Below are 27,161 nucleotides of genomic sequence, written 5' to 3'. Positions count from 1 at the left end.
CATGGGAGGTGATGAGGGCAGACAGGGTTTGTGTCTGGACCCCACAGAGGCGCTTCAGTGGCCCTGGCACCATGCTATGCACATGTCGTTTATGGGGCTGTTTGAGAAAGTCCATTCAGGCCATGATGACATTGTCATTCTGGGAAAATCTTTCTCCTTACTCTTTTCTCTCAGTATAGTTTCAAATACAAGTTGAATACAGGAATCCGAATAGGATTTTTAAAAAGTGAACCTTAAAACTATTATAAACTACAGAAACCAAGGTAAGTGTGAGAACCTCTGTAACCACCCATTATATAGACTTATTACAGAAAATCTGTGAATCTATATAATGTGTGTTGGAGTGTGTTTTAATATTTGAAGCAATGCCTTAGATGTTAATGTCACTTTGGGGTCTGAATTGAGTAAAAAGTCAGGAAACCGGTTCACCTGGGCTAATCTCTCACGTGCTGCCTGCAGGTTCTGGCTCAGTTCAGTGATGGATGCTGGGTGTTAATCTCTCTGCTGCCTCTAGTTCTGAGCTTTACCTTGAGTAACATTCAAGACTCCTGTATATATTTGAGGCATTTGACAGAACAAGAAGAAATATTTTGATGCTGAGACATAGTTAGTATTTTAGTGTTTGTCAATTCATTTATTCCACTTATTTATTATGTGTCTAAAATATGCCAAGCACTTTTCTGGGAAGGCTATTTATCAAGCCAATATGCTGTGTTATTTTTTTGTACTAGTTATATTAGCATCATTATGATATAGCTAAGAACATAAATTTTCCAGTTAGGATGACACTATAGCTGTTTCTATATAGAATAGAATGACAGATGGAGATAATTGGATGAAATGTATAAAAAAAGAAATTCACTTCCACCATAATCAGGAATGGAAAAATGGTTTAATCGTTCATCCGATACTAAGTAATGATGTATGGGAGGACTCGGAGGTCAGCTGCTGTTGGAAGGGTGGGTGAGGATGCTGCAAATAATGTCTGTTGTGAATGGGGGTGTGAAAGTGGACCAAAGTTGCTACCTTCTAATGGCAAACTCAATGAACAAAGCTAAGGGTTTTTGTTTCAATCCCACCAGAGAATATGTTTATTGCTGAGAGAGAGAGATTGACTGGTTGCCTCCTATATACCCCAAACCAGAGATAAAACCCGTATCTGGGTATATGCCCTACTGCAAACCAAACCCACAACCCTTGGGTGCATGGAATGACGTTCCAACCAATTGAGCAATCTGGGCAAGGCAAAGCTAAGTTTTGTTTATTTTTATTCTTCCTCAAACAGTTCACATAATTTTTGTACTTCCCTTATGAAATTCATTGCTTTTTAAATGGATTAGAGTTACTTACTCACTTGTCTCCCTTTCCTAAATTCCTTGCATCATGCAGATGGGATCCACGTTAAAATTATTTGTGTAATCCCCACAATTGCTAGGTAGGCGATACCTCTGACCTGTACGTTCAACAAATCACTGAGTGCAGACTCCACATGGGAGTATGATGACCACTCCAAGACTAATAAAAAGCCACCATTCTCTTTTAAATCAGGTCCAGCGCTACAAGAAAATAACAAAGCTTGTGTAAATTGTGATGAGGGATCTGCCGTTCTAGTGCTCAGGTTTACTTGGAGAGGGAATTGAAATCAGCCACTGGGAACACTTGAAACCCTCTACTAATTATAGGTCATTAGTTGTTCTTCCTTTGGAACATTAAAGAATCGTCAAGTAACATTATTTTAATGCTGATCTAAATATATGCTTCTACCTAGGCACATCATTTGGAAGTTGTTGTTTTTTTCTTCCTGGGAAGCTAGCCAATCCACCATATTACCAGCTACAAAGTATTTAGTTTAAAAAATATTTGCTTTTCGCTAGCCACTAAAAAAACCAAAAGCAAGAAAACAAACAGGAAACAGGATGCCACCTGATATTACCTAATTTAAAACTTTGTTTGGGGTGTGTGGCCTCGCACTTAAAGCTATAATTAGGGTCTTGATGGCGCAAATGAACCACAGCTAAATATAAAGAGGCACCATATGAGGACCTTCTAACCAGTAGTGCTATTTATTTAAAATACCTAAAACGTACATTAGAAACACCCAAGTGTTATACAAAGGTCTTAAACACAGTAAAAAGACTAGTCGAATCATCCAGAAAACTCTAAATTTAATTAAATACTCAAGCATCAAACTAAAGGAGAAAAGAACAATTATTAATGTCCTTATAGCTATTGGCTTCTTTTTTTTTATTCCCTGGAGTGCTCCCGCAAATTTTTTGAAATTAAGGTAGACAATATAAAATGTGTGAATGTTCTGTGTCACTGAGGTACATTTTTCCTTAATACAGTGTTTTTTTGTTTGTTTGTTTCTTGCTGGGCTCATTGTTTTTCATTAGCTTGTCTGTAATGTTCCAGTTTTTGATTCATTTCATATAAATTTCCTAATGCTAGGGATGACTTCATGAGCTCACTCATGCTCTGTTATTTTTCATGCCTACATGCTAATGTCCTGTTTTAGTTTTCAGCGACAGCCTTCCATCACATACACAGGAAGAGAGGAGTATCAGCCCTCATGCAGCTGCTAAGGGCTGGCGCTAACCTGGGCTGGTCTGTCACAAATCCGTCACGACTCAGAGTCAATGTTTATAATGAACCCGTATCTTCATGAAGGTTGGTGTGCTTAGTCTCATCAGCCCATGATTCACAAGCCCATGTTCCGATGAAGAGATGGCTTTGGCGTGCTATGTCCTTTAAACTTGTGTTCAAACTCACTTTGTCCTCATGTTTATGTCTAGATGCTGAAAGAGGAAAGCAGACATTTTCAACCAAACTCAGTTCAGGTTGAATGAAACGTTTATTTAAGATAAATTTTGAGGAGAGAAGGCGATGTGTAAAAATTATCAGGCTAGCTTTGTTTTTTTAATGTAACAGAATAGTACTGGAAAGGAAGAGTGCGAGGAAAATATCAGTGCCTATGATTTGCTTGCTTGACTGAAAAGGAACAAATTAGAAGGGCTATCAACTGTAAATGAGATTGTTGAAAATTATTAATTTAAGAATATGTATTTTATGTTAATATTGCTGGTTTATAGAAAGCAGCAATATAATGCTTAGCCACTTGAGATATTTCATGTCTGTGGACTTTTTATGTTCCCGGATCTTTTGAAATATAATCAGGAAAATATGACTACTAGTTTAGAATTAATAGTTGTTGTTAAGATTTCACATACATAGAAAAACACTCCAAAATTCCAAATAAGAGCAACATTGAACATTGTATTTTAACAATGGTCAGGGGAGGAGGAAGGCATGTCTCAGGTAAACTTTTATTTATTTTAAGTTACTCCAACTTAATTTAAAATAACTTAATCTAGAGTGGTGATAGTGTCTTGGAGAATCATTGTAAGTGGTTCTATTTTGTAAGAAGAAGGAAAAAATATGGATCTTTCATTTTCTATAAGATAGCAGATTTAATTGTATTTTTTCCAGCAGGAGAAAGTTCATAATGCTTCTACTTCTGGATGGTAGCCCTGGGGTTAAATATTCAGTATGAATATTTTACACTTGAATCACTAGTTATCCAAAATTTGTTTAACTCAAAGCCAGTCTGATACTGACTATTTTAGAATAGTTAGCCCAAACTATCTGGACACCCAGTAAGCAGCATCATGTATTTGACTGGCTTCCAGTGTTCATGAATAATGCATAACTAGTCATACTTTTCAGATCATCTCATTCCAAATCTTCAACCGGACTGCAATTCTAAATGTATTTAATCCTGCCAAGTCCCGTGTGTTCTGTGGAAGCCATATAGGCATATCACGAACAGATAATGAGTCCTTATTTTGACTGGACAAAATTTTTTAATAGTTAAATGACACTTCTTAATACAGCCTAAGGATAAATGAATCCCTTAAGTCACTGATAGCTTTTATTCAGAGAGGCAAGTTCTTGACAGTTACTTTAGAAGACAAGTTGTCTCAAGATGCTTGTTTTCCTTTCTAAATTTTCTTGCTTTGGCACTTAGGTCTGCATTATTTACACGAGTTAACATGCAGAGCAGGAAGCTGTTTGTTAACTTTTCCACCTCTTTTTGAAGGTAATTTAATGCACATTAACTGTTATTCTGCACCTTTTCTAGTTTCTGATATGTTTAAAGATTCTTTTTAAAAATGTTGATCTACTTGTAAAGTCCACCCAAGTAAAATTTTAGAGATTACACTGGGTTGAAAGCACATGTTTTATTTAAATTTCTCAATTTAACCATCTTTTCACATCCCCTTATGGGAAAAAAAGGCATATTAGTATTTAAAGCAGTAAAAAAATATTTAAAAATGTACAAAATAGTAATTATGTATAATTGTTTCTTTGGGGGAATAAGATATTATACCTGTTTAAGTAGATGACAGAGTACTAATTATTATTTATAGCCTTTATTAATATATACCTGCAAGTCACAATAGATTAAGTTTCAGTTAACTTTGAACAGCTAGTAATTATAAAATCCAATGCAGAGAGAAGATTAACTTACATATACCTAATCTTTGAAATTAAATATTTTGTATTTCTCTTGTAAGATGCACTTTAAATACTTCTTAATTTAAATAATTATAAAATAAACTTAACATTAAAAGATGAATTGTATCTAATATTCTGGGGATTTACTTAAAAGATATGTATGTATTTGGCAATATAATTTATAATAGAAATACACTAAACTATAATCTTTCATATGTGAAAGGTATTGTTTTTCTGTAGTGAATTGGTAAATATTCTAAAATTTTATGAGTTTGACTCTTTAATTTATTCTAATTAAAAAAGACATTCAACAAAAAATATAACTTTTAATGATTTAAAATCAATATTCTACATTCCAATATGTGTAGAAAAGTTACATAAAATAGTAGTTAGAACAATAGTGACAAGATGAGAAAATTATAGGCAGATCTGTATGTCGATCATTGTGACAAGCACTTCAGATCCCTTCTCTCACTGCATCCTCACAACTACCCAGTGAGGTAGTTCCACAACTTGTTCAAGGTTACGTGCTGGTACGTGACAGACTGTGGACTCAGAGCAGACTTCCTCTGCTCAGATCCCAGTGTGTTGACAATGACCCTGATTCACTGATTCTTTCCAGTGAAGAGAAGTGCCAGTACAGGTATCCACAAAGTGAAAGTGAAGATTTACACCGTGTGTGGTCCCTTGGCTTTTGTGATCCAAGATACCACTGTGTAAAATACAAGGCAAATAAATGCATGTACTTTTAGGCACCACACTTTTTACTCATTTACTTGTAATATAGACAGCTTTTCCTTATTCTGACAAATCAAATCTTGGTTTCATGGATGTCCACTAGAGATTCTCAAATAAACTAAATACGTGGATATTAATCAGTTATCTGTTTAATATAGGGAATTAATTGGATAAGTACAGCCCAGGTATCGTTCTGTGTTCACTTTCTCTTAAGAAATCAGTACAGTCATTTTTTTCCAATTTAACCAACCCAGTTGTGATTAATACATCCTCCATAAAATCTCTGATGCTTTATTTGCCAGAAATAACTGCCCACCCCTCTTTTCTCCATTTTAAAGTACTTTTTTCCACTTCTCACATTCAGTCCACTGAGTTGTGTCTCGGCTACTCCAGGCTTAGACGCTCAGCCCTGCACACTGAGGGCTCCAGACATGGCTGTTCTGTCTCTGGAGTGAACACAATCCAAAACCTCAAAGATGAGGTGTCTTTCTGCCCTGGAGCATTAAAAATAAACCTATATGTGAAGATGAAACTTGTTTCTTTGCTGGATAAGGCTTTAATACTAGTAGAAGTTTGAGGCTTTTTACCAACACAGTAATTTAGTCTCCTTATTTTGACTTGAATGCAAAATTCTTCATCTCTTTCCAGAACCAGCTGAGGGACAGCTGTGAGGGGGAAAAAACAAACAAACAAACAAACAAACAAACAAACAAAGGATTTTGATATTCCAGTGTCAGTCTCAGCCTGGAACCTACACACACACACACACACACACACACACACACACACACACACACACTTCTTGAGTTTTTACTTTTCTGTCTGTTCAAGCTAAAAATGTTCTCTTTATTTCAAGCATAGCCTGTTAAGGTTCCTACTATTTCTGACATGCTTTTGGACACTGCTTTTTCCAACTTTTTTCTTTTTTTAAATTTTTATTTTATTGATTATGCCATTATAGTCGTTCTATTCCCCCCTTCATTCCCCTCCACCCTGCACCCCCCACCCCTACTATTCCCCCCTTTAGTTTATGACCATGTGACTCAAGTTCTTTGGATTCTATATTTCCCATACTATTCTTGCCCTCCCCCCTATCTATCTTCTACCTACTGTCTATGCTACTTATTTTCTGTACCTTCTCCCACCTTCTCCTTCTCCCACTCCCCTGTTGCTAACCCTCCATGAGATCTTCATTTCTATGGTTCTGCTCCTGATCTAGCTGTCCTTTTAGCTTGCTTTTGTTTTAGATGTGGTTGTTAATAACTGTGAGTTTGCTGTCCTTTCACTGTTCATCTTTTTTATCTTCTTTTTCTTAGGTAAGTCCCTTTAACATTTCATATAATAAGGACTTGGTGATGATGAACTCCTTGAATTTGATCTTATCTGAGAAGCACTTTATCTGTCCTTCCATTCTAAATGAAAGTTTTGCTGGATAGTGCAGTCTTGGTTGTAGGTCTTTGGATTTCATGATTTGTAATACTTCTTTCCAGCCCCTTCTTACCTGTAAGGTCTCTTTTGAAAAATCTGCTGACAGTCTGATGGGAACCCCTTTGTAGGTGACTGTCCCCTTAGCTCTTGCTGCTTCTAGGATTCTCTCCTTCATTTTAATCTTGGCTAATGTAATGATGATGTGCCTTGGTGTATTTCTTCTTGGGTCCAACTTCTTTGGGACTCTCTGAGCTTCCTGGATTTCCTGGAAGTCTATATTCCAACTTTTTTCTTCTGTGGTTAGGCGGATGCTTTTCTGCTTTATCAACTTAGACAAAGATGATTTATTTACAGACTTATGAGTATACAGTGTATTGGTGTGTTATTGACTGAGGGCGGAGTAGTATGGTATAGAGGTCAAGAGCATGACTATGAGGTCAGAATTCTTGGGTTTGCAATCTCATTCTACCCCTTACTAGATGCAAACACTTAGGTAACTCACTTAACTTGTCTGGCTTAGTTTCCTCAACTGTAAAATGGGAGTAATATACAAGCTGTCCCAAGAGTTGCTATGGAAATTGAATAGATTAATATATGCAAAGTTTCAGAATAGTGCAGTGTATCAATATTTCTTGAATGAATGAATGAATGAATGGATGTACTTTTGCAGCTCTGTTACCGCAAAGTGAAACCTGTCTTTCCTGACCCTGGAAGCTTCATGCTAGCTTTGTGCAGTAAAGTTTATCTCTCTTTATTTTCTCTCCATAGCGTAATTTCCACTGAGTTCTCATGTCCTGACGTAATTCCCAATACCACTAGTCCTCAGCCTATTTGCCAACCAGAGGAAACTGATAAACCAGGTTCCCATCACAGGATTCACTGGAGCACTCACAAAGTAGAATCCAGTGGTTAATACAGTACATATAAATTTTAAATATGTCATTTAAAGGAAATTCCCCAAATATATGCTTCAGCGATGATTTCCATTGTTACATGACTTGTCGTTTCATCTTGTTTGTTTCTTATAGTATAGAGTCATTTGGAGGGTACACAACCCTGGCCAGCACACAAAAGCTTGCTAAAATTAATTCCTTCCAGGGAGTCTTCTTTGCCTAAGAGCTACAGAATTGTCAGTGAAACTAATTCATTGAGCACATGGGAAAATCTGTTTATACCATGAAACCTGTTTCCCTGTGTGATGCCCACTGCTGACAAGATCAAAACCAAAAACACTGGGGGGAGAAGACTTAAATAAAGAGCACATGCAGCAGATGGTGGAGATAAAGAGCTGATCATTCGTCACTGTCTGCTAACCTCACTGTACTCCTTTTCTTTACGTTGTTGCAGTCTCATGATTTTGCCACAATTATCTATGAAGTTATGCTGATTTTTAAGCTCTGATTCATGCTTTTCTTAAGACATCTGTGGAAGAGATGACATGCTAATTGCACTCCTGAATTTTTTACACTGTGAGTTTATTAAGAGGAGACATGTTTTCAAAAAAACTAAATGCATGTGATTTGACATGGTGACAGATTAATATTTAGGCATTAGACCAGCAGCACAATTAGACAGCTTAAATGTGCCCTACATCTTAATGCCTAGAAGTCACATTAAGTCCCTGTTTTTTTAAAGGGTAGGTTGCCATTTTGCTGATTGAAATAAATCAAAGTCTATTGGAGGATTTAAGTGGATTATGAGAAGGTTCATCACAATTACATATAATTCGAGGAAATTGGAATCTAGGGAATTAACTGTAGATTCAGAATGCCTCAAGGTAAGAAATTATATTTATAATAGACTTCCTGAAGTGCTTATTGAGGATGTAACTAACTCTTATTCTTTGAGATATCTTAATTCCTTTTTAATAAGGATAAAATTTAGTCTCTGAAAATCATTTGAAATGACAGCTAAAAGTACTAATTCAAAATTTATATGACATTGCATGAATGTTATCAATATATTTTGTATTAAATATCATATAATATATAGCTTACTCAGAAACAGCCAAGAATATTTAGATTTTCATGTGATATGATTCAGAATCTAGGCTTTTAATCTTTTTCAGTGTGATCCAGAATTGAAAAATTCATGTTCTATAGGAACCAAGTACACAAATGTAAATATATAGACATATTTTAAAAACTTAACAACATCTTCACAAAATAATGTGAACATGTTGTGAACTGATTGATTCCCTAAATGGAGTCAACCACCAACTAGCAGATCATGATCCTTAGTTTGGAAATCACTGATCTAAAATGTCCAAAATCCACCCTGGCTGGTATAGCTCAGTGGATTGAGCACGGGCCTGCAAAACCAAAGGGTTTCCAGTTCAATCCCCAGTCAGGACACATGCCTGGGTTAAGGGCCAGGCCTCCAGTAGGGTGTGCATGAGAGACACATTGATGTTTCTCTCCCTCTCTTCTCTCCTTCCTATCTCCTCTCTCTAAACATAAAGAAATAAAATCTTTAAAAATTAAAATAATGAAAATAAAATGCCCGTAATCCTACTCACTTAAAATGTATCCATCGTGTTGCTACCAAAAGGCAAAATAAAATGTGTTGAACTGAAATAGGTTAGCATGTTGCCTGCAATAGTTTTTATTATAACACACTCATTTTACGTACAAGAATGAGAGGAAAGCCTTCTGCATTACTTTTAAAAATCTACCATCTATAAGCAAAGAAGCATAATAAATTATTGTACATGTAGCCTTGGAACCACTAAGTATTTTTGCATTTGACTCTTAGCATAGACTCTCTACCCTTGCTCTAGGCTAAATATGAAAAGTGCATTTTGTTCTATAAAATACATATATATATGGTTTTTAATAAACTACATTATTGTGTTAGAAAGTAAATCTCAACTAGAGACATTATAGGATGGACCTGAAAGGGGGTAAGATGAGTGTGTGGTGGAGAAGTTCATTCAGATCTGCACATTCCCAACCACAACAACAACAAAAAACCCAGACCCTTCACTTTATCTGCTTGGTTAATTACACTGTACTTACAAGGAAGAGAGGTTAATATAATCCTTCTATCTGTGGCCATCATGTGGTTATGCATAGTTGTCAAGGATCATATGAAATCTATCTCCCTACCATGTGTTTCATTCATGCATTGAAGGAGTACTTATTGATTATGTGACTGGCAGTGCCAGGATTTGGAGTACACAGTTAAGTGAATCACAAATCCTGTCCACAGGGAGTTACCTTCTACAGAAAAGTCACCTGAATAGGTAGCAAATTTCAGTGCTATGATAGAGATGAAAAGAGGACAAAGTCTAGAGACCTCAATATCAGAATGACACAGCTTTGTTAGGCCAAATCTTAAATAAGACACACTGCAACTCCTTTGTGAGGGATTTATGAAAGATAGACAGATGATAAGGCAAGGAATACCAGAGAAAGCAACATGTTACTCTCATGAGGACCTGGAACAGCAAGAGGCTTTCTAGAAATGGTAGCCACCGTGGGTGTATTGAGGAGGCCAATGGACACTTGTACAAATGGAAGGAGGTGAGGGTTAAGAAGTAGGCAGGATTCAGGTCTTGAAAGGTGTTGGATGCAAAAACAGTGTTTGAAATTTATACTGAAATTTATAAAAGAGGGTTTTGTTTTGCTACTCACTGTTCTTAAAATAATCCTACAAGTGCTTTTTAAAGACACTTTCCTGCCAAAAACTGGGAGGAAAACAGTCTAACAAACAAAAGTGACACTTAGCAAGTATCAGGAAGTCATAACAACACCATAAATCTAACAAAAGCCTTAGTGAGGTTGCGTCCTGGTACCTGTCTCTTCTTCCTAGATGTTACGCTTTATTTTCTTTCTTTTCTTTTCTTGAGAATCACACAACCCAAATTTAGAATGGCTTAAAATGTTTTTTTGGTGATCATCCCAGAGATAGCTATCACTGAGGGACCAAGGAAGATGTTGTCACTCAGAAAAGTGAATTGTTAGTACTTTGCTGGACAAAAAAGAAATTGAACTTTGTTTACTGGCCATCCAGATATAACTTGGACAATCACACACCGGGGTCTAGAGCATGGTAAACTCTTCAAAAGCAAACAATGGCAAGTCCTGAGTGGGTGCTCAGGACTCAGTTAAACATGATTGAATGGAAACTCTGAAAATCCAAGTTCTTCCACTCCATGCACTTCAGTGGATGAAATATGGGTAGGAAGGAACAATGTCTTAAGTCTGTGTTGTCCCTCCTCTGACCAGAGCGTTGGCGGGAGTGCGTTGTAGGTTCCTCTTCCAACTGTAACAAATTACCAGAAACTTAGTGCCTTAAAGCAGCAAAACTTAATTCTCGTACACTTCCATAGCTCAGAAATTTGTCATGGGTCTCCCCAGGCTAAAGTCAATCTCAGCAGGGCTGCATTTTTTCCTCAGTATTGTGGCCTTTTCCAGTTTTGAGAGCCTGCCCACATTGCCTGGTTGGGAGCCTGGATGCCTGTAATCTCCCTATTTCAAAATTCATTTATTAACAACCTTACTGCCATCTGAAACCTTAATTTCCCTTGTGCCATGTAATCTAACATGTTTACATGTTCTGGGGATTAGGGGGTAGAGATCTTTACAGGGAACCATTATTCTGCCCACCAGAAAGGTTGTGGGAGCAACTTTAGGGGGAGCAACATGAGAATGGTTCTTACAGCACCATCTATGTAGCATAATAGGGTACGATGCAGGCATGAGAGAATCTCCAGAGCTTTCTTCTCTGCCCATCACAGGCTCCACAGGAGATTCAAGAGTGAGACTTGGCCACTTTCCGAAGAAATCAAAAGTAAATAAAGGAAAACATCAATGAGCAGCAAAAACGAGTGGAGCGACTTGATCCACTTCATTGATTTCCCTCGTGCTATTCACTCATTGAGTTCTGTTTTTTAGTTATCAAAGGTCATTTTCTTCCTTTTCCTTTTAAAAAATTTTTTTTTCATTTTTTTCAAACTGCTCCTCTTTCCCAAACTCTTTAATACTCTTTTGGTCCTAGGTGCGATTGCCATAGCATGGTGCAGCACACCAGCTGTTCAGCTCCTCCCCAATGCTTTTAGAGCCTCACCTCTCAACAGAACGTCCAAACTGCATGTTTTCATGGATTCTTCCTCAGTGAGGAACAAAAGGTGGAACTCTGTCCTTTTCCCAAATCACAGTTAAGTCATGGATTTCCATGGAAACACAGCTTGTTATGGTAGGAGTCTTTCCAACCAGGTAGATTTTTCTGTATGACTGGTAAAATATTTCAATAGGTAGTATTGAAATAAAAACTTTGAGTCTCAAAGTATTTCAAAAATGACCACATCAGTAGAATAATTGCATACTTTCTCAGGATCCCTCCTTTAAAGGAGAAAACGAATGGGTACTATGATTTTTTACCACATTTAAAAAATTAATATATCTCTTCAGTAAATTGCAATGATCTTTTTTTTTAATTGCAATGATCTTACCCCTTGCAAAATGTAATTCCATTCTATTCCATGAATGATTTGAGCTTTCACATAGGTTATTTTAGACTGTCACATAAAATAATACATAGGGAAATATCTAGAAAATCTTATATCACATTATGGTCACCACTGTGTTTCTCTTCTTTCTTAACACGACCCCAAATATGGAATTGATTTGTTGTAATATTTAGCATATTTGTGTTAAGAATTTAGGTATATAATACTGGCTGCTTATTAGAGGAGTTAGTGTTTAACTTCTCACTTAAAAATGCTTTTTCATTGTTTTATGGAAGGAAAAAATATTTTAGAATATATCTACTCATCGGTTTTTTCCAGTTTTCTGTTTTCAGCATCTTTATTTGTTTAGAATTATGTGTTAGTGAAGCAAAGATAAAATAGGCACTGCCTTGAAGACTACAATCCAAAGATAATATTTTTGCAATTAATAGAGGGTTTGCATACTATTTTTACAATAGATGTCCATTCTTAAAGGAAACATTAATATTTTTGTGGGATAGACATTCTACAACATTATGGCCAATAATGAAACTTTAAAGATTTGAGACCATTACTGGCCACCAACTTTAAATTAATACTTGCAGCTAAAGTAGTAACCACATTACCCTTTACAGTAAAACCAAAAGAAAGTGGCTAACATCATTATATTAGCTTAAAAAGCCTCAACTGGATCAGTGGATCATTGCTATTTTTGTAGAAGCTTTCATAATTACAAGTATTCATTAATACATCTCTCTTGTGGTCAGCAAATTGCTTAGCAATTCAAGACACTGATTTGAAGAAATACTGGGTGCAGTTTTCAGGAAAGAGAACATGTTTTTAAATTGGTGACCAGCAATGAGTTAGGTCCATCTCTGAGCACTAATTTACTATTTATAGACACTTAAAGGGGAAAATAAAGTCTAAAAATTGTCTCTTCTCCCATTCTCCAGGTGATTAAAAGTAAACTTCCAACTTAACTCAGTAACCTTGAATTCCACTGAAGTTTTATGCAGATCTGGGGTACTTCTCTGCACATGGAGAAAGGCAATACTTCTAGTTTTTATCAGATTCGATTCAAAACAAATAATTTATAATATAAGAAAACCCACGAGACTAGAAGGGAAATCATGAAAGCTATGATTTTTGCAGTGGAAAATAAATATAAATTGCCCCAAAACCCATAAGTGGGTCTATTTTCAGTGGAATAATCAATTGCTAACTTGTGAAGTAAATGTCCCCAGTCTCTTTCTGGATTTTATAAGCTCTTTTGATCAATATTGGAGTGACTTCTCATTTCCAGAACTTCCTTCCTCTCCTCCATCCTGCTTCCTTAATAACCCCTCCCTCTAATTTCACATACGTGGAGAGAGAAATCAAAGTGCGGCGGCTCTCTGATGTGCATAAATGGATTGCGTGAAAGCAGTCCCCATCCATTTTTCTGCTGTGGTGCAGTTTTCATTTGCCGACCAGCAGATTCATGTTTGAGTTGATTCAGCAAGACTGCCTGAGCCATGGCATCTGTATGTGTGATAATGCCACATTCGGAATGACAGTGGTCTAAGCCTCGGGGCAATAAAGGCTTCTTGAGATACATTCAATTGCTACTTAACTGAGTTTAGCCTAAGGTATGGAGAAAAGTTGCTGATGCTTTCAAACATGTTTAAACATTATAATATTGTCTTGGCATATCAGCCTAAATAAACTACAGCACTCCTAACTTTACCAGAGGAAAATCCTGCAGGTCACTACCAGAATTTCCAGAGTTTTCTGTGGTAGTGCTCTGCTTGAACTCCTTAATTGAATGTGCTTAATTTCTCAAATTGTTATTTTGGAGAGTTGTACTTTCAGTAATTTTGGTCACTTCCTTACCCATGAGAAGGAGCCATAAAAGAACTCAGGCTGTTGTTTGGAGCACTTTATTTATCACAGATAATATAATCCACTCATGATCGTTAGCTCAGTGATGTATTGCCACAGCAATAAAACCTGCTCCCCCCCAAAAAAATAAACACCAACAATTGAACATAACTTGGGGGCTTCAAACCACAAAGATGTATTACTTCTCGCATTTCTGTAGATTGGCTGCACAGTTCTTCAACTGGTTTTGCTTATTCATGTGGCTATGTTCACCTGGACTGTTGGCTTCAGGGCAGGCTCTGCTGGGACAGCTGAGTCTCCCCAAATAATGTTTGATCTTCAAAGAGGCCAGATCGTGCTATTCCTCAGGGTGGAGGTCACAAGGTTCCAAGGGCAAAAGCAGAAGATGTTAGGCCTCTGGAGACCTAGTTTGGAAATAGCACAGTGTTACTTCTGCTACATTGTGGTTGTCAAAGCCAGCCCAGCTTCAAGGCACGCAGGAATAGAATCCACACGGTGAGGATGGGAGCCACGGTCCAGTTGCAGAGGGGTGTGTATAAGGGGATCAGAGGATTGTCTGACCTCATATTTTTAAAAGCACAAACATATGAAATCTGCATAGCTCATGTGCTGAAGGGCTTTTTTGTTTCATTATTTTGATGTACAAGGAATGCATGGCACTTTAGATATTTGTCCTGTGTTGTGTTTTTTTTTTTGTCTTTTTGGATTTTCTACCTCTTAGGTTAGTTCACTGTTGATTTTTGAATATAGAATATCATTACAGTGGGACTCCTACTTGTATCAGGGAAAGCAAGATAGCAAGCTAGCAAATTACTTCTTTTTTCAAGTGAAAATGATTAATTGTGAGGTTGATCTGTTTTGGTTGTAAAGGTAACTGCAAGTAATAGGACATTTGCCCTTTAGTTCTGAGCAACCATAACAACACATACCGAATCAATCTTCTTTGGGAAAGTCGTATTAAGTATCAAGCATTAAGAGGTACCTGACATAGAATAACTAGGTTATGATAAGCAGTGTTTTTTTTCTGAATGGATGGTAGCTCTGGTATATTACAGACTCTATCCATCAGCACTACTAGAAAAGTTACTCAAAATACATGCTTTTTTAGACTAATGATTTCTATTAATTACAAAATAAGTTATTCAAAACCCTTGGTGCCAGAATATTTCAAAATTCAGAATCCTTCATATTTTAGAAAAGGTTAGTATCACGCGCATTTTATATATTATTTTTGAATATCTAGAAAAGTGCCTTTAATTAGACATAATGTTTCCACAGTAAAACATAAAATACACTATGTAAACTTAAAAAGATGAAAAATAGCTTTGTATTTGAAGGTCAATTTTGTTGTAAGTTTTTGTAAAAAAAACAATGTTTGGTTTTCCAAGGTTTTTTTCATTATTGAATTATAGGTAAGGAATTGTGCACCTGAAGTAGCTAATATTTATTGAGGGGTTAGCCTAAAATGTTCATTTATTCGTATGTCCATTATACAGACAATGAAATTGGTATAAATTAGGAAACTTGTTTACAGGTATGTACTTACAAGTCGACGAGGTTAAGATTTGACTCCTAGGAGCCTGGCTCCCCCAGACTATTCCCCTCAACACTGCCTTTTCACCATGTAAGACGGCAGAGAGAGGAAAAAGTTTCTCCCCCCTTAAGTCTTTGCAGTGGCTGTGACCTACTGTTTACTGAACACCCTCACCACACTGGACAGACACCATGCTATGGGCTTTACATATACTAACTTTTTTTTTCTTTTATCCTTTTTATTGAACTTATTGGGGTGACAGCAGCTAACAAAAGTATACAGGTTTCAGGTGCACAATTCCGTGACATATCATCTGTACACTGTATTGTATGTTCATCCCCCAAGTCAAGCGTCCATCCATCACTATCCGTCCCTCCATACCATCCTCCTACACCCGCCCCTGCTGTCTCTCTCCCCTGGCCATCAGCACACTGGGGACCCTGTTCATGAGTTGTTCCTTTTTTCCCTTTTTTGCTCAATCCCTCCAACCCCTCCCTGCTCCCTCCTTCTACTGACAGCTGTCAGTCCACTCTCTATGAGTCTGTCTCTGTTTTGCTTGTTAGTTCATTTTGTTTATTAGATTCCACAGTGAAATCATATGGTATTTTTCTTTCCCCGACTGGCTTATTTCACTTAGCCAGGTCCATTCTCCAGGTCCATTCACGCTGTTGCAAAGGGAAAACAGTTTCTTCTATTTTATGGCTGAGTGTTATACATTTTTCATTTCTGTTATTTCCTGCAGTGGACTCTTCCCTGCTCTCTTAACTTTGCTAACTTTTTAATGCCCACAATAAATGGAGGAGTAGGTACTATAATTCACATAGGAGGATCTAGAGCTCAGAGAAATCATATCCAAAGTCACACAGTGAATACATCACGGGCCCAGATCTCCTGATCCTTTTATGAGCGCACTGCCCCCTGCGGGAAGCACTCGGGGGAGGTGTAGACGGGACTAAGCAGGGTTGGGTGGAGAGGCAGTCCTCACAGCCTCTTTTCCTGTGGTTGGAGTGAATGATTTTCTGATAAAGGAGAACTCTATTTAGAAACCTTAATCCCCTCAGCCCTGAGTGACACTTCCGTGTCTGTCATCTTCCTCTTCTTCTGAAAACTGTTCAGATACTTTGAGGCTCGCAAACTGTTTGAGTCTGTGATTCCCACCCCACTGTAGTGTTTGTCTTTCTAGTCTTTCAAAGTTCCCCAAACCGGCAAAGGGAAGAAGTTCAGGTTATTTCTATAAAAGAGCCAAGTCCAAATCAGTGTGTGCCTTTTAGGTCTTATCCCTCTACACTGAAGCTTTATTGGCTACAATAACCATTTTCTAACAATTTTCCCAACAAAAAGTTTTGCCTAACTGGTACTTATTTTTTCTTAGTTCTATTATTTAAGTAAAAAAAATAATAGTTTTCTGACAGCTTTTTAAAAATAAAACACTTCATTTAGTTATTTGAGTAAAAGAGATATTTTCATTTGGACTAAAGAAAGTAAAGGTAATGTTTAAATATTTGTTGGAAATCATTGCCAATTGGTTTCTTTCATCCTTTCATAAAACTCTTTCATCGTCTGCCAAATTTCAGCAGAATTTAGAGGTGCCTCTAGAAAAAGAAGTCATGTAACAGGAAGTTGGGAAGTATAAAAAGAATAAATAATTTAAAAGTGAAAAGGATGACTGTATGTATTTTCTTTGTTCTCCCCCAAAGAAGAGATTATCACACTTTTTTTTACTTGCAGAATTTTGTCATGTAACCTAGAACAGATTGTAAGGAGTGATGTGAATAACTGGGATGTCTCTACACTGACTAAAGACCCATTTATTTCATATGGTCAGGGAATTAAGCAATTTGCATATTAAACAAGTAATCCAAAGATGCTCCCTTGGTTGGAGTGGCTCAGTGGATTGAGTGCCAGCCTGCAAACCAAAGGGTCACCAGTTCAATTCCCAGTCTAGGGCACATGCTTGGGTTGTGGCCCAGTAAGGAACATGTGACAGACAACCACACATTGATGTTTGTCTCCATCTCTTTCTCCCTCCCATCCTCTCTCTAAAAGGAAATACAATCTTTTTAAAAAAGATTCAGCCCTGGCTGGTGTAGCTCAGTGGACTGAGCACGGGCCTGGGAAGCAAAGGGTCGCTGGTTCGATTCTCAGTCAGGGCACATGCCTGGGTTGCAGGCCAGGTCCCCAGTAGGGGACACATGAGAGGCTACCACACATTGATGTTTCTCGCCCACTCTTTCTCCTTCCCATCCCCTCTCTCTAAAAATAAATAAATAAATAAAAGATTAACATCTTTGTGATTTTTTAAAAAAGATTCATATAGCTTTAAGTGTCTGAGCTTCAAAAAATCTTTGGAAGTATTTTAAAACCCAGTGCTACATGTTCATGCCTTCTATTGGGAAATAAAAATATTCTTGTATGTCTATCCCCAGACTAAGGGCCTGAGTGGAGTGTGTGTTTGGGATTCCAGCAAGATGCATAACTCAGTGTACCAAGATCCGAACTGCTACAGAACTGGCTTTAAGAGTCTTAACGATTCCAGTGCATTCCGATAATAATGATGCCTCTAATGGTTTCTGAATGGTGTAGAACAGCTTCTGGAAACCCTAAATGCCTCTATGAATCTGGCCTCTCCTTGTTATTTCTAATGATTCTTCAACACTCTGTCTGTCTCTTCTTGTAGAGGTCACTGTAGCAGCATCTTCCTACTAGCCACTAAGCTGACCTGCTTTTTCAGAACAAATAGACTTCTTTTTAGAGAAAGAACCTGATGCTCACATTAGTTTACTTTCCTATACTCTAGGAAATGGGCAGTTCTAGGGAGGTTGTGTCATGTTTTCATTAGTAGTAAAAATTGTAGCTTCGTGGCATATATTCCCCGTACTGTTCACAGATATGTCTTCCTTTTCTTTGGAGCCTATAGCTCTTTCACATGGCTATGAGTAGCAGCAATTGACCTCTAAATAATTCAAATATTATATTTTAAGAAGGAACAGTATGGTGTAATGGGACACACTAAAGCAAAAGTCAAACACTTACCCTTTGGTCTCAGCTTGCCCAAGGACTGCATCCCTCCCCACTTTGATCTCCTTGCTTTTAGGTTGTGGAGATAAGTAAAGAAGATGGAATGTGGGAAAGTGTTTTATATAAGTTCTTCTGAGAGTGGTTACTATTGGGATGGCTTAAACTGTGTGCCTGGGAGAGGAAGTTAACTTTATGCCTAAGAAAGGACTTTAACTCTCCAAACTGATGTAATGATTATAGTGAATAGCCTAACTAGGTAAACCTGGAGACCTCCACAAACAATACTAAAAGCAACAACGACAGGATATAATGAATACCATTGCTACTTCCAGTCTTCTTGAGGATACAATTGAGTTGGGGCAGGTTCTAAGGAGTTGACTTTGTTGTGGAAAATGCTAACAGAGAATAACATTACATTTCAAAAGAAAGCATCTTTTTAAATTGATTTGCTCCATACCAGGTAACAAGAGTTGTAATTAACTGTTTTCTATCTTTAGTCTTGTAAAAATTAAAGAGAATAGTAGTTAACAAAAGCATGAAATAATGTCCTTAGATATGAAAGTACATCCTTCAGTGAAAACTGAAAGGTTAAGATTACTACTAGTAGGGGATCGGCCTCTATAATCCCACAAAAAATAAAACATATGTTGAGTATATCCTTGTATGAAAGAAATAAAGAATGTATTTGATGATTCTCTGAGACCCTGTATAACCTTTATATTTTTAGAGATTTGTGCTATATACTTACATAATTAAAATAAGAAACACAGAAAGATACTATTCCACTCAGGCCTTCCCTTTAATAAATTGCATCATAATACGAATTGCATTTGTTAATCATTGGTATTTCTTTTGAGGATTCATTTGAGTCATCAAGATTGGAAGATTTGATTGCTCATGATGAATCTCTTATAGCCTTTCGTGATTATTTTCTAAATTTGATGACAAACACTGCAACATGTCTCAGCCAATTAGGCTTGTCAACTTCCAGTGTGGTCCCCAATCAAGTGTTTGACTTTGGAAATGACAGGAGATCCTTATTAAAAGTCATGCTTGTTGGATAGAGATGTGGCAGCCCACACAGGAGACTGATGGCAGAGAAGACAGGCTGCTTCTCATTAAGAGCAGTAAGAGGAAACCAGTGTTAGCCGAAGTCACCTGGATGGCAAAGTGAATGTTGAGTGAGGAAAGGAACTGAAGGGTATCTCACTTCCAGTGGATTGGAAATTGAGTCAACCTAAGCGAACATAATTTCTGGTGAGCTACAGGGAGTTCAGGTACACAAATTGAACAACAGGTAAAAAGTGTTGTTAGCATTTTGACATAGCTGGATGAGCTATCTCCAAATGCATCTCTAACAAAGGAAAACAAGGTACTGTGAATTTCAGACTGTAACACAAATTAATCCCCCCAAAGCAACAACCTTTATAAGTTATTGTGTGAGTAACGTGACACATTATGTGAGACTTACGTAAACTTAGACACGTGATTGGAGACCATTCTGGGTTATTGCTGCAAAGGATGAGAACCACATTCACAGAGATTTTTCCCCTTATTTTGGTAGCTAAATTCATTGCTAAGCACTATCAGAAGAGAAAAAGAAAAGTTTTAACTGATTAAAGCAGTAAAAAATAAGGAATGCTTAGAGGAAAAATAGACCTGGTCTTAATTTCACAATTTTATAAGTTTTTCCCCCCTATTCAAAGAAAGCATTTAGATTAGCTTCAGATAAATAAAGTAACCCAAGGTGGGAAATATTCCCAAAGAACTCACAGGTTACTCATTTAAACTAACTAGATCACAAGAACCATTCATAAAATTTGTCAATAGCTTGATTTTCAAAATGTATATAAAATATGTTTTTGAGAGACAGAGGGAATATATCACAAATAAATGAATAGGAAAGTGATTTTTCTTTTGATGATAAAAATAACAAGCCTTGCCCACTTAGACGTCAAATAGCAGCATATGTAACTATAATAAATAATTATTTTTGCATTTTACCTTTGGGAGACAGAGAATTCTAGATTTTTTTTTAAGAACACCAGTATTTTCTTGTTGAACTCTCAGCATACAGTATAAAAATCTCAGACAACAGTAGTTCAGAACTCTGTGGGCTGGCTGACAAATGTCCATATTTCCGAAGGGAAAAAATGACACGCAACCTTGGACTGCCTCCTGTAGGAGATTTGGTTGATCGAGCAAAACTTGTAAAAATCTTATACAAATTATTGCCAAAATAGGAGTACAATGGTAAACTACAGGAATGGGAGGTGAAGACAAAAGAAGAGTATACAAATACAATTGAAATAATTTATGCAACCCTCTCTTCTATTTTAAAAGGAAGCTACTGAGATTATCCATATGTAAATCTTACTAATTCCATTTGTTGTGAATATATTTAGAGGTCAACAATTGCCAGTCTTTTCAGTCCCAAGCTTTGTAATAAAATGATGCCATCTAAGATAAATCAAAGCACAGTCAGTCATATTATGTTCTTCTGTTTGGCAATGAAATAAACTATAAAATATATTAAATAAAACCCAATAGGTTATTTTCATAGAATGTGTTCAGGAGGAACAGGTTTCTCTCTCTCTCACTCTCTCTCAAACAAAAACAAAGTTTGTTAAAAGAGATACTTGTAGTTGTAAGACAATTCATAACTATTCTCCAAAGACAGACACACATAATAATTTTAATTGCACATACAAGTAACTCTTTAATCTTAATTCCTAAGAACTCTCAAGATATGACTTAGCTTTATAGAAATAGAAGACATTTTCCATTCCACTAGACAGCACCATGAATTAGGAGTACATGTCATTTCATCAAAACTCTGAAAGCTCGACTGTACGTACCCAATACATTGCATTTCACATAATATTCCACTCAGCAAACGCCCTCACAAACGTATTTCTACGTGAACACTGGGGGTTATCTTACAGCACATATATATGAGGTCATTTGACATGGTGGGGGTTGGGGGCTGTGGGCTAGGGTGGGGTGGAGATGATATTGTGGGTATGCACACATCTATAACCTACTTGTACTTGCCTTTTTCACTTTTCACCACATAATGTGCTGTCAATTTGGGTTCTACTTCTGAGTCACCCTGATGTTTTAGCGTGTATTTTAAATATAAGGTTTTGCATATTTGCATCCATGAATAATGTATAAGCAGAAAGGAATCCAATTGGCAAAAGTACATGATTTCTGGGATAATTTAAAACTATAGAATATTATGTATTTGGATTTAATAACTTTTCTTACGCATGTGGAAAAATTTATACTCATACAAATAACTGCATGTACTTTATTTCTGCTTGAGAAAATATGCCCATTCCTGTCCTGTAACAGATGTATATATATCTCTCTTCTACACACTTACATCCGTTAGTGTTTATTCCTCTCTTCAGATAGTATCTGACATTTTTGCAAAACCTTATCTTTAAGGGACATGAAATTAAAACTGTTCTATGGGACCACGAACTGAAGGGTGTTTAAAGAAGGGAACTCATATGGTAAAGTACATATATATTTCATACAGATCAGGGAAGCATACTGAGGACTGTCCAACTTGAATGGCTTCTTGTCCTTGACTTTCAGATTCAAGACCTCTTCCAGATGTAGCCCTGACTGGGAAGTGCACCCGTGAGTGTGATGAATATGGCCACTCAGACTCCTGCTGGATGCCGGTCCGCACCTCCCCAGAGAGGAAGAAGAGCCAGCCCAAACTCTCCACTTTCATGCCTGTTGATGAACGAGGAAGCCAGGAAAAGCTGGCCAACGGCGAAGCTGCCGTCATGGGTGACCGCAACAGGAACCTCCTGAACAAAAAGTTGACCTCATCCTATGAGACCTTCAGTGCAGCTAGTTTCAGCAAAAATGAGGAAGCCAACCCTGAGGATATTCCCCTTACGAAAACAGGGGAATACAAGCCATCTCCTGTCAACACTCTCACTAGAAGAGAAGTTTACCTGTAGGCTATAAAGGAGCAACAACCAAGTTCTTTTCATGTATGAGAAGGAGAATAAGGGACAAAAAACCTTATAAAGCAAAACCGTTTAATCAGAAAGAGGGGGCTACCAAAGAGACAAAGCTTTGCCTGCCACTTCTGCCTCCGGATCAGGCCTTTAGTGATACTGTTAGCCTGGTTTTAATGTACAATGTAGAAACCATCCTTGTTACTTGCATGTCTGACCCCTCACTGATTCCCAACACCCCCTCTCCCTTTTTCCCACCACCCTTTCCCCCCCAAAAAATAGAAGAAGAAGAAAAGAAAAAGAAAAAAAAAGATGGTTGCAAGTTTCTTTCATGGTAATAAGCCTGATTAGCAGAACATGATACACTCATTATTCCTAAGCAGAAGCATGATTTTAGTCACTTTGATTTAGTTCGAATGTCATTTGACTCGTCAAAAGGGGTAGATCAAGTAAATATATATTTCAAATATATTATCAGAATTTGATCAATCACTGGGCAAAGCAAACCTTCAAAAATAATACAGCCCCTCTAAAGGTACATACAGTCTTATGAACAGGGGCTCTATAAGAAGCATTTTTGAAAAGATCCCAGCTTTATGTTCTATCAAAGACTGAGAGCTAAACAATAATACCCAGTTGGAGACTGCAATCCCATAGTTGGCTAGATTGTTCTTTTCAAGTCAGGAACATCAACTTCAATTTCATACACCCATTGAATATTCTTATTATACACACACTATTGACTGCATGTATCAATTACACTGATTATAATTTGTAAACATTGTATATGTATTTTTCAGAAAAGCATCACTACTATCAACTAACTGGAACAGTTGTGTCATTAAAAGGCCAAAGATCATACAGCAGATCAGGGAAATCATGGAGTAGATTTGGTCTTGACTTGGAAATCCATTAAGCAACAAAAGCAACTGAACCCATTTGCACACAGAAATGCTCAAACACTCATTTATTTTACATTGTTTCCATCACCAGAAAACATGTGTTTTCTTTAAAATGGATTTTCTTTGAACGTTTAGAATATGAAAAAATTAATGAGACATAGTTTTGGTATAAGAATAGGATGTTGATATTCAGGTTTGGTCTCAAAAAGTATTATCAGGGAAGATTCAACTTTTTAAAGTCATATTTGTGAGTAGGTAGGGAAAGAAAGACACATCAACATGAAGTCTGATAAAGTAAGTTCATGGTTATCATTTCAGAATCCGGGCAAAGCTTGCTGATCTTAGTTATCCACATTTCAAATTGCCAGTTGCATTTTTATGTGTTCAGTGCACACTTCCATGTAACACAAGTGCATTAATTTTGAACCTTGTGCAATGCCACACTACTTTGATACTGACACCATTGAAACAAGGCAACACCCTAACTGACTTTGTGACTAATTTGACTGGAACATTATTTAATATGTGTCTTAAATCTACACTGCACATGAGAGGAATGAGTTCTGGGCAGTAACATGTCTCATAATAAATACATCTCAAAGTTGAAAAATACGTAGTTTTCCTAATAAAAAGAAACAGAACATGCAGATTTTAAGTCACTTATTCTATAGAAGATGATTTAATGCAATTGGAAATTGAGCTGGGACATTCAGACAAAAGTGACAATCCAGTGACAGATACAGGGGAGCAGAGGAGAAAAGAGCAAAAGGTCCCATCGTTGAATGTGTGTAACCTGGTAAAAGCATAGCCTGGATGGCTCTCTAGCAAACTGTAGAAACAATGTAGCTTTGCAGAATTCTTTAGACTGTACCATGAAGCAGCCTGGAATATAAGTTGTTAATTCACTATAGGTGATCAAAATGCTTATCTTCGAAAACTATTTCTCTGTTTGGTGGGCTACTCTTTTGGGGTCATTTCCTTATGATCTTTCTTAAATGGAGTTTTCGTTTTGATGTTAGCTTATGTATAATAGTTAGGAAGAAAGAAGATATGTAATTGAAATAAAAACATTGGACTAAAATGTCAATAATTGAACATGTTTATGTTTGATTATTTACATTATGGAAAGATGCAATTCTAGTACTTTGTTAGGAAACTGCATTAAAGCAGTTCTGCCTTGTATAATCTGTAAGTAACTATTAAGACAAAATACTTCTAAAGATACTTATGAAATGTATACATATTTTTTCTTGCACGTTACAAAGGAAATACTCAATTGCATAACACAGGTGTTCAACAAACTTTTTAATGCATTTTTTTCTTTCTATCATGAGACACTTGAAACTATTAGGTATAGCTCATTTTATTCTCTTAAAACCCTTCTGTTGTCTAGAAAGCTAATACGGGTCACACTGGACCTTCAGATTAATTGGATCCACAGTCCCCAATGATGTTTGCGCCACATTCAAGATAGCCATGTCATTGTCACTTAACATGTGAGCCTCTTTTTAGAACTAAAATGGGTGTGAAAGAATAAAATTCAGTGTACTGTAAGTATTCGCAGTAATTCTAGTAGAATTAGCAATCATAACATGTTTATTATATAATGAGCTGGCATGACACAGAAATATATTTTGTGTTTGTATGATTTTATTTTGAATAGGTTAAATATGGTGCCACTCCATATATAGAGTGCTTTTGAAAAAAATTTTAAAAGACACAAAAAAATAATAATAAATGAGTGAATGCAAAATAAGCAACTGTGCCTTTTATACCTGATGTTATGGTAAAAAAACGGTTGTTGGGTTTGGACAACGAGGGGAAATGGGCTATTCCCAACTTTTTTGATCCTGTATATTTATCCATGTTTATTTTCTGAAAATAATAAATAATATATTAAAAATTTGCCTTCTGATAAACTCAGATAATGGACCAGTCTTAAATATTGTTCATTCATGCAACAAAATTAGAACATTGATATGGGCTGCTTAATTCTGACTAGAAGGCTAGAAAGCATTTATTGTAAGAGTATCACAGGAAGAGATTATCAGGGGTGAAATCAGCCCATCTTGCAAGATGAAATATTGATTTAGAATTTCCATTCTTTATTTACTTTTTGTTGTTAATTTTCTTTTAGCTGCTGTTTGATTTTGGTTATACAATATATAAACCGTACTTGTTTTCTGTGCACAAGAATCTCAGATGGACTTTGCATGCACTATACATTAGGACACATTTAGAAATTAATGAGTAACTATATAAATTTATGTGTTTTACAAAGTCTGTAGCTTCAGTCTAAAACCATTCTGAAACTCCAGATATCCTTTCTGTATGGTTTGCGACTGGCCTGCTGCCTGAGTTTCAGCAAACAAAGGAGGCATTATTTTTATGGAAAGAGGAACTGAGATGGTACTGAAGATGTCTGGCTGAGAGGCACCCTAGGAAGCTGTTTTGTAAGAGAGGAGAGTAAAACACACAGACCAGAAGAAACTGCCGAGAATCAAACAGCCATTCTAAAATAATCACATGAAATCTAAAGACCTGAGTAGGTTTAAGTCTGTATATTATTATCCGTGATAAATATACAATGTGTCCTTCAGAGAAAAAGAAAAAAAAGCGGAGATGATCATGTGATCATGAATATCGTAAAGCTCGTCAGTTGTGACCCAGGCAGAGGAATATGTAACATCTGGAGGAAGGCATCATTTTTCCAGCTCCCTAGGGCTTACTTTCAGAGGACTTTTCCTACATTTTAAAGCACTTGCATTCAGTGTGGTACGATCTGTTTGTAGTGTTAATCATTGACTATTGTTCTGCTACTTGGATGTTGATAGTGAAGCAGAGAACAATTTATCATCGTTTATTATGAGTCACTATGCACGCAACTATGCTAAACATGGCGAAATGTATTAAACACTCGTCCAACTATTTATGAAATACTTTACATAATTTAATTTGCTTTTGTACAGTTTTATGTAAATAAATTGCTTGTCATTTTTGTCTCTGAAAATTAAAATATAACATGGTCAAACGGTTTTACACTTGTAAGTGTACTTCTCTGTTGATAGGTAATTCAGTTTTGATGGGACAACCAGTGCATGGATGCATGTACCAGTTTGGGTTAAAATGACTTGATTTCTGCTAAATTAAGATAGTGTAAGGAAGATGATGGTGTAGGAATTGTTGATTCGGGGGCAAGTGAATAACTGTCATAATACTTTGACTTGTAGTGGATGGAACTTAACTTCCTTAGTTTCATCAAAATAATTCCTGAGACAGTTACCTACCTGGCTTTTAAATTTTAAATTAAAAAAAATACTATCATTAATGTAAAGATTAATTTTTTTCAGAGAATTTTCACATTTTAGATAAAATTAATTCTAAGTCAAAATGTATCTCTGTAAAGGCAATGTTTGTTTTTAATCTCAAACAATAACAAATTTCAAAAAGTTAGAGACTTAAATACTCAGTGAGATGTAGAGAAAAAACCTGAGACAAAAAATAGAATTTTTACCTTGCTCATTTTTTTTAGTTGAGCTTTCTCTACTTGCTGTATTTTTTAAATAATTTGCTTTCTTTTTTAATTACTCTATTTGTTCTTCAATATCAGGTTATGCACCTCACTATAATAGTTAACTTCTTTATGTATTAAGTCAGCACCTATTTAAACAAGTGACTTCTCCAACCCAAGTCAGAAACTTAAAAGAGAA

General features: G+C 36.5%; 1 protein-coding gene across 6 annotated transcripts in view; it reads left to right on the top strand.

Annotated features, from left to right (window-relative positions):
• PCDH7 (protocadherin 7) overlaps positions 1 to 26,490 on the top strand; it is a 410,332-nt gene extending 383,842 nt beyond the window's left edge. For 3 of the 6 annotated variants that reach the window (XM_053672405.1, XM_037138578.2, XM_037138577.2), the window contains exon 3: positions 22,173 to 26,490. In XM_053672405.1, the coding sequence (XP_053528380.1) occupies positions 22,173 to 22,549 (377 nt within the window). In that variant the 3' untranslated portion in view covers positions 22,550 to 26,490. The remainder of the gene's footprint in view (positions 1 to 22,172) is intronic. The other 3 variants (XM_053672409.1, XM_053672407.1, XM_053672406.1) reach the window with 1 other exon arrangement.
• Positions 26,491 to 27,161: the final 671 nt, after the last annotated feature.

The sequence above is a fragment of the Artibeus jamaicensis genome, unplaced genomic scaffold, assembly GCF_021234435.1.
Source record: "Artibeus jamaicensis isolate MK-2021 breed Jamaican fruit bat unplaced genomic scaffold, CSHL_Jam_final contig_76, whole genome shotgun sequence".
Taxonomy (NCBI): domain Eukaryota; kingdom Metazoa; phylum Chordata; class Mammalia; order Chiroptera; family Phyllostomidae; genus Artibeus; species Artibeus jamaicensis.
This window is presented reverse-complemented; position numbering and strand designations above follow the sequence as displayed.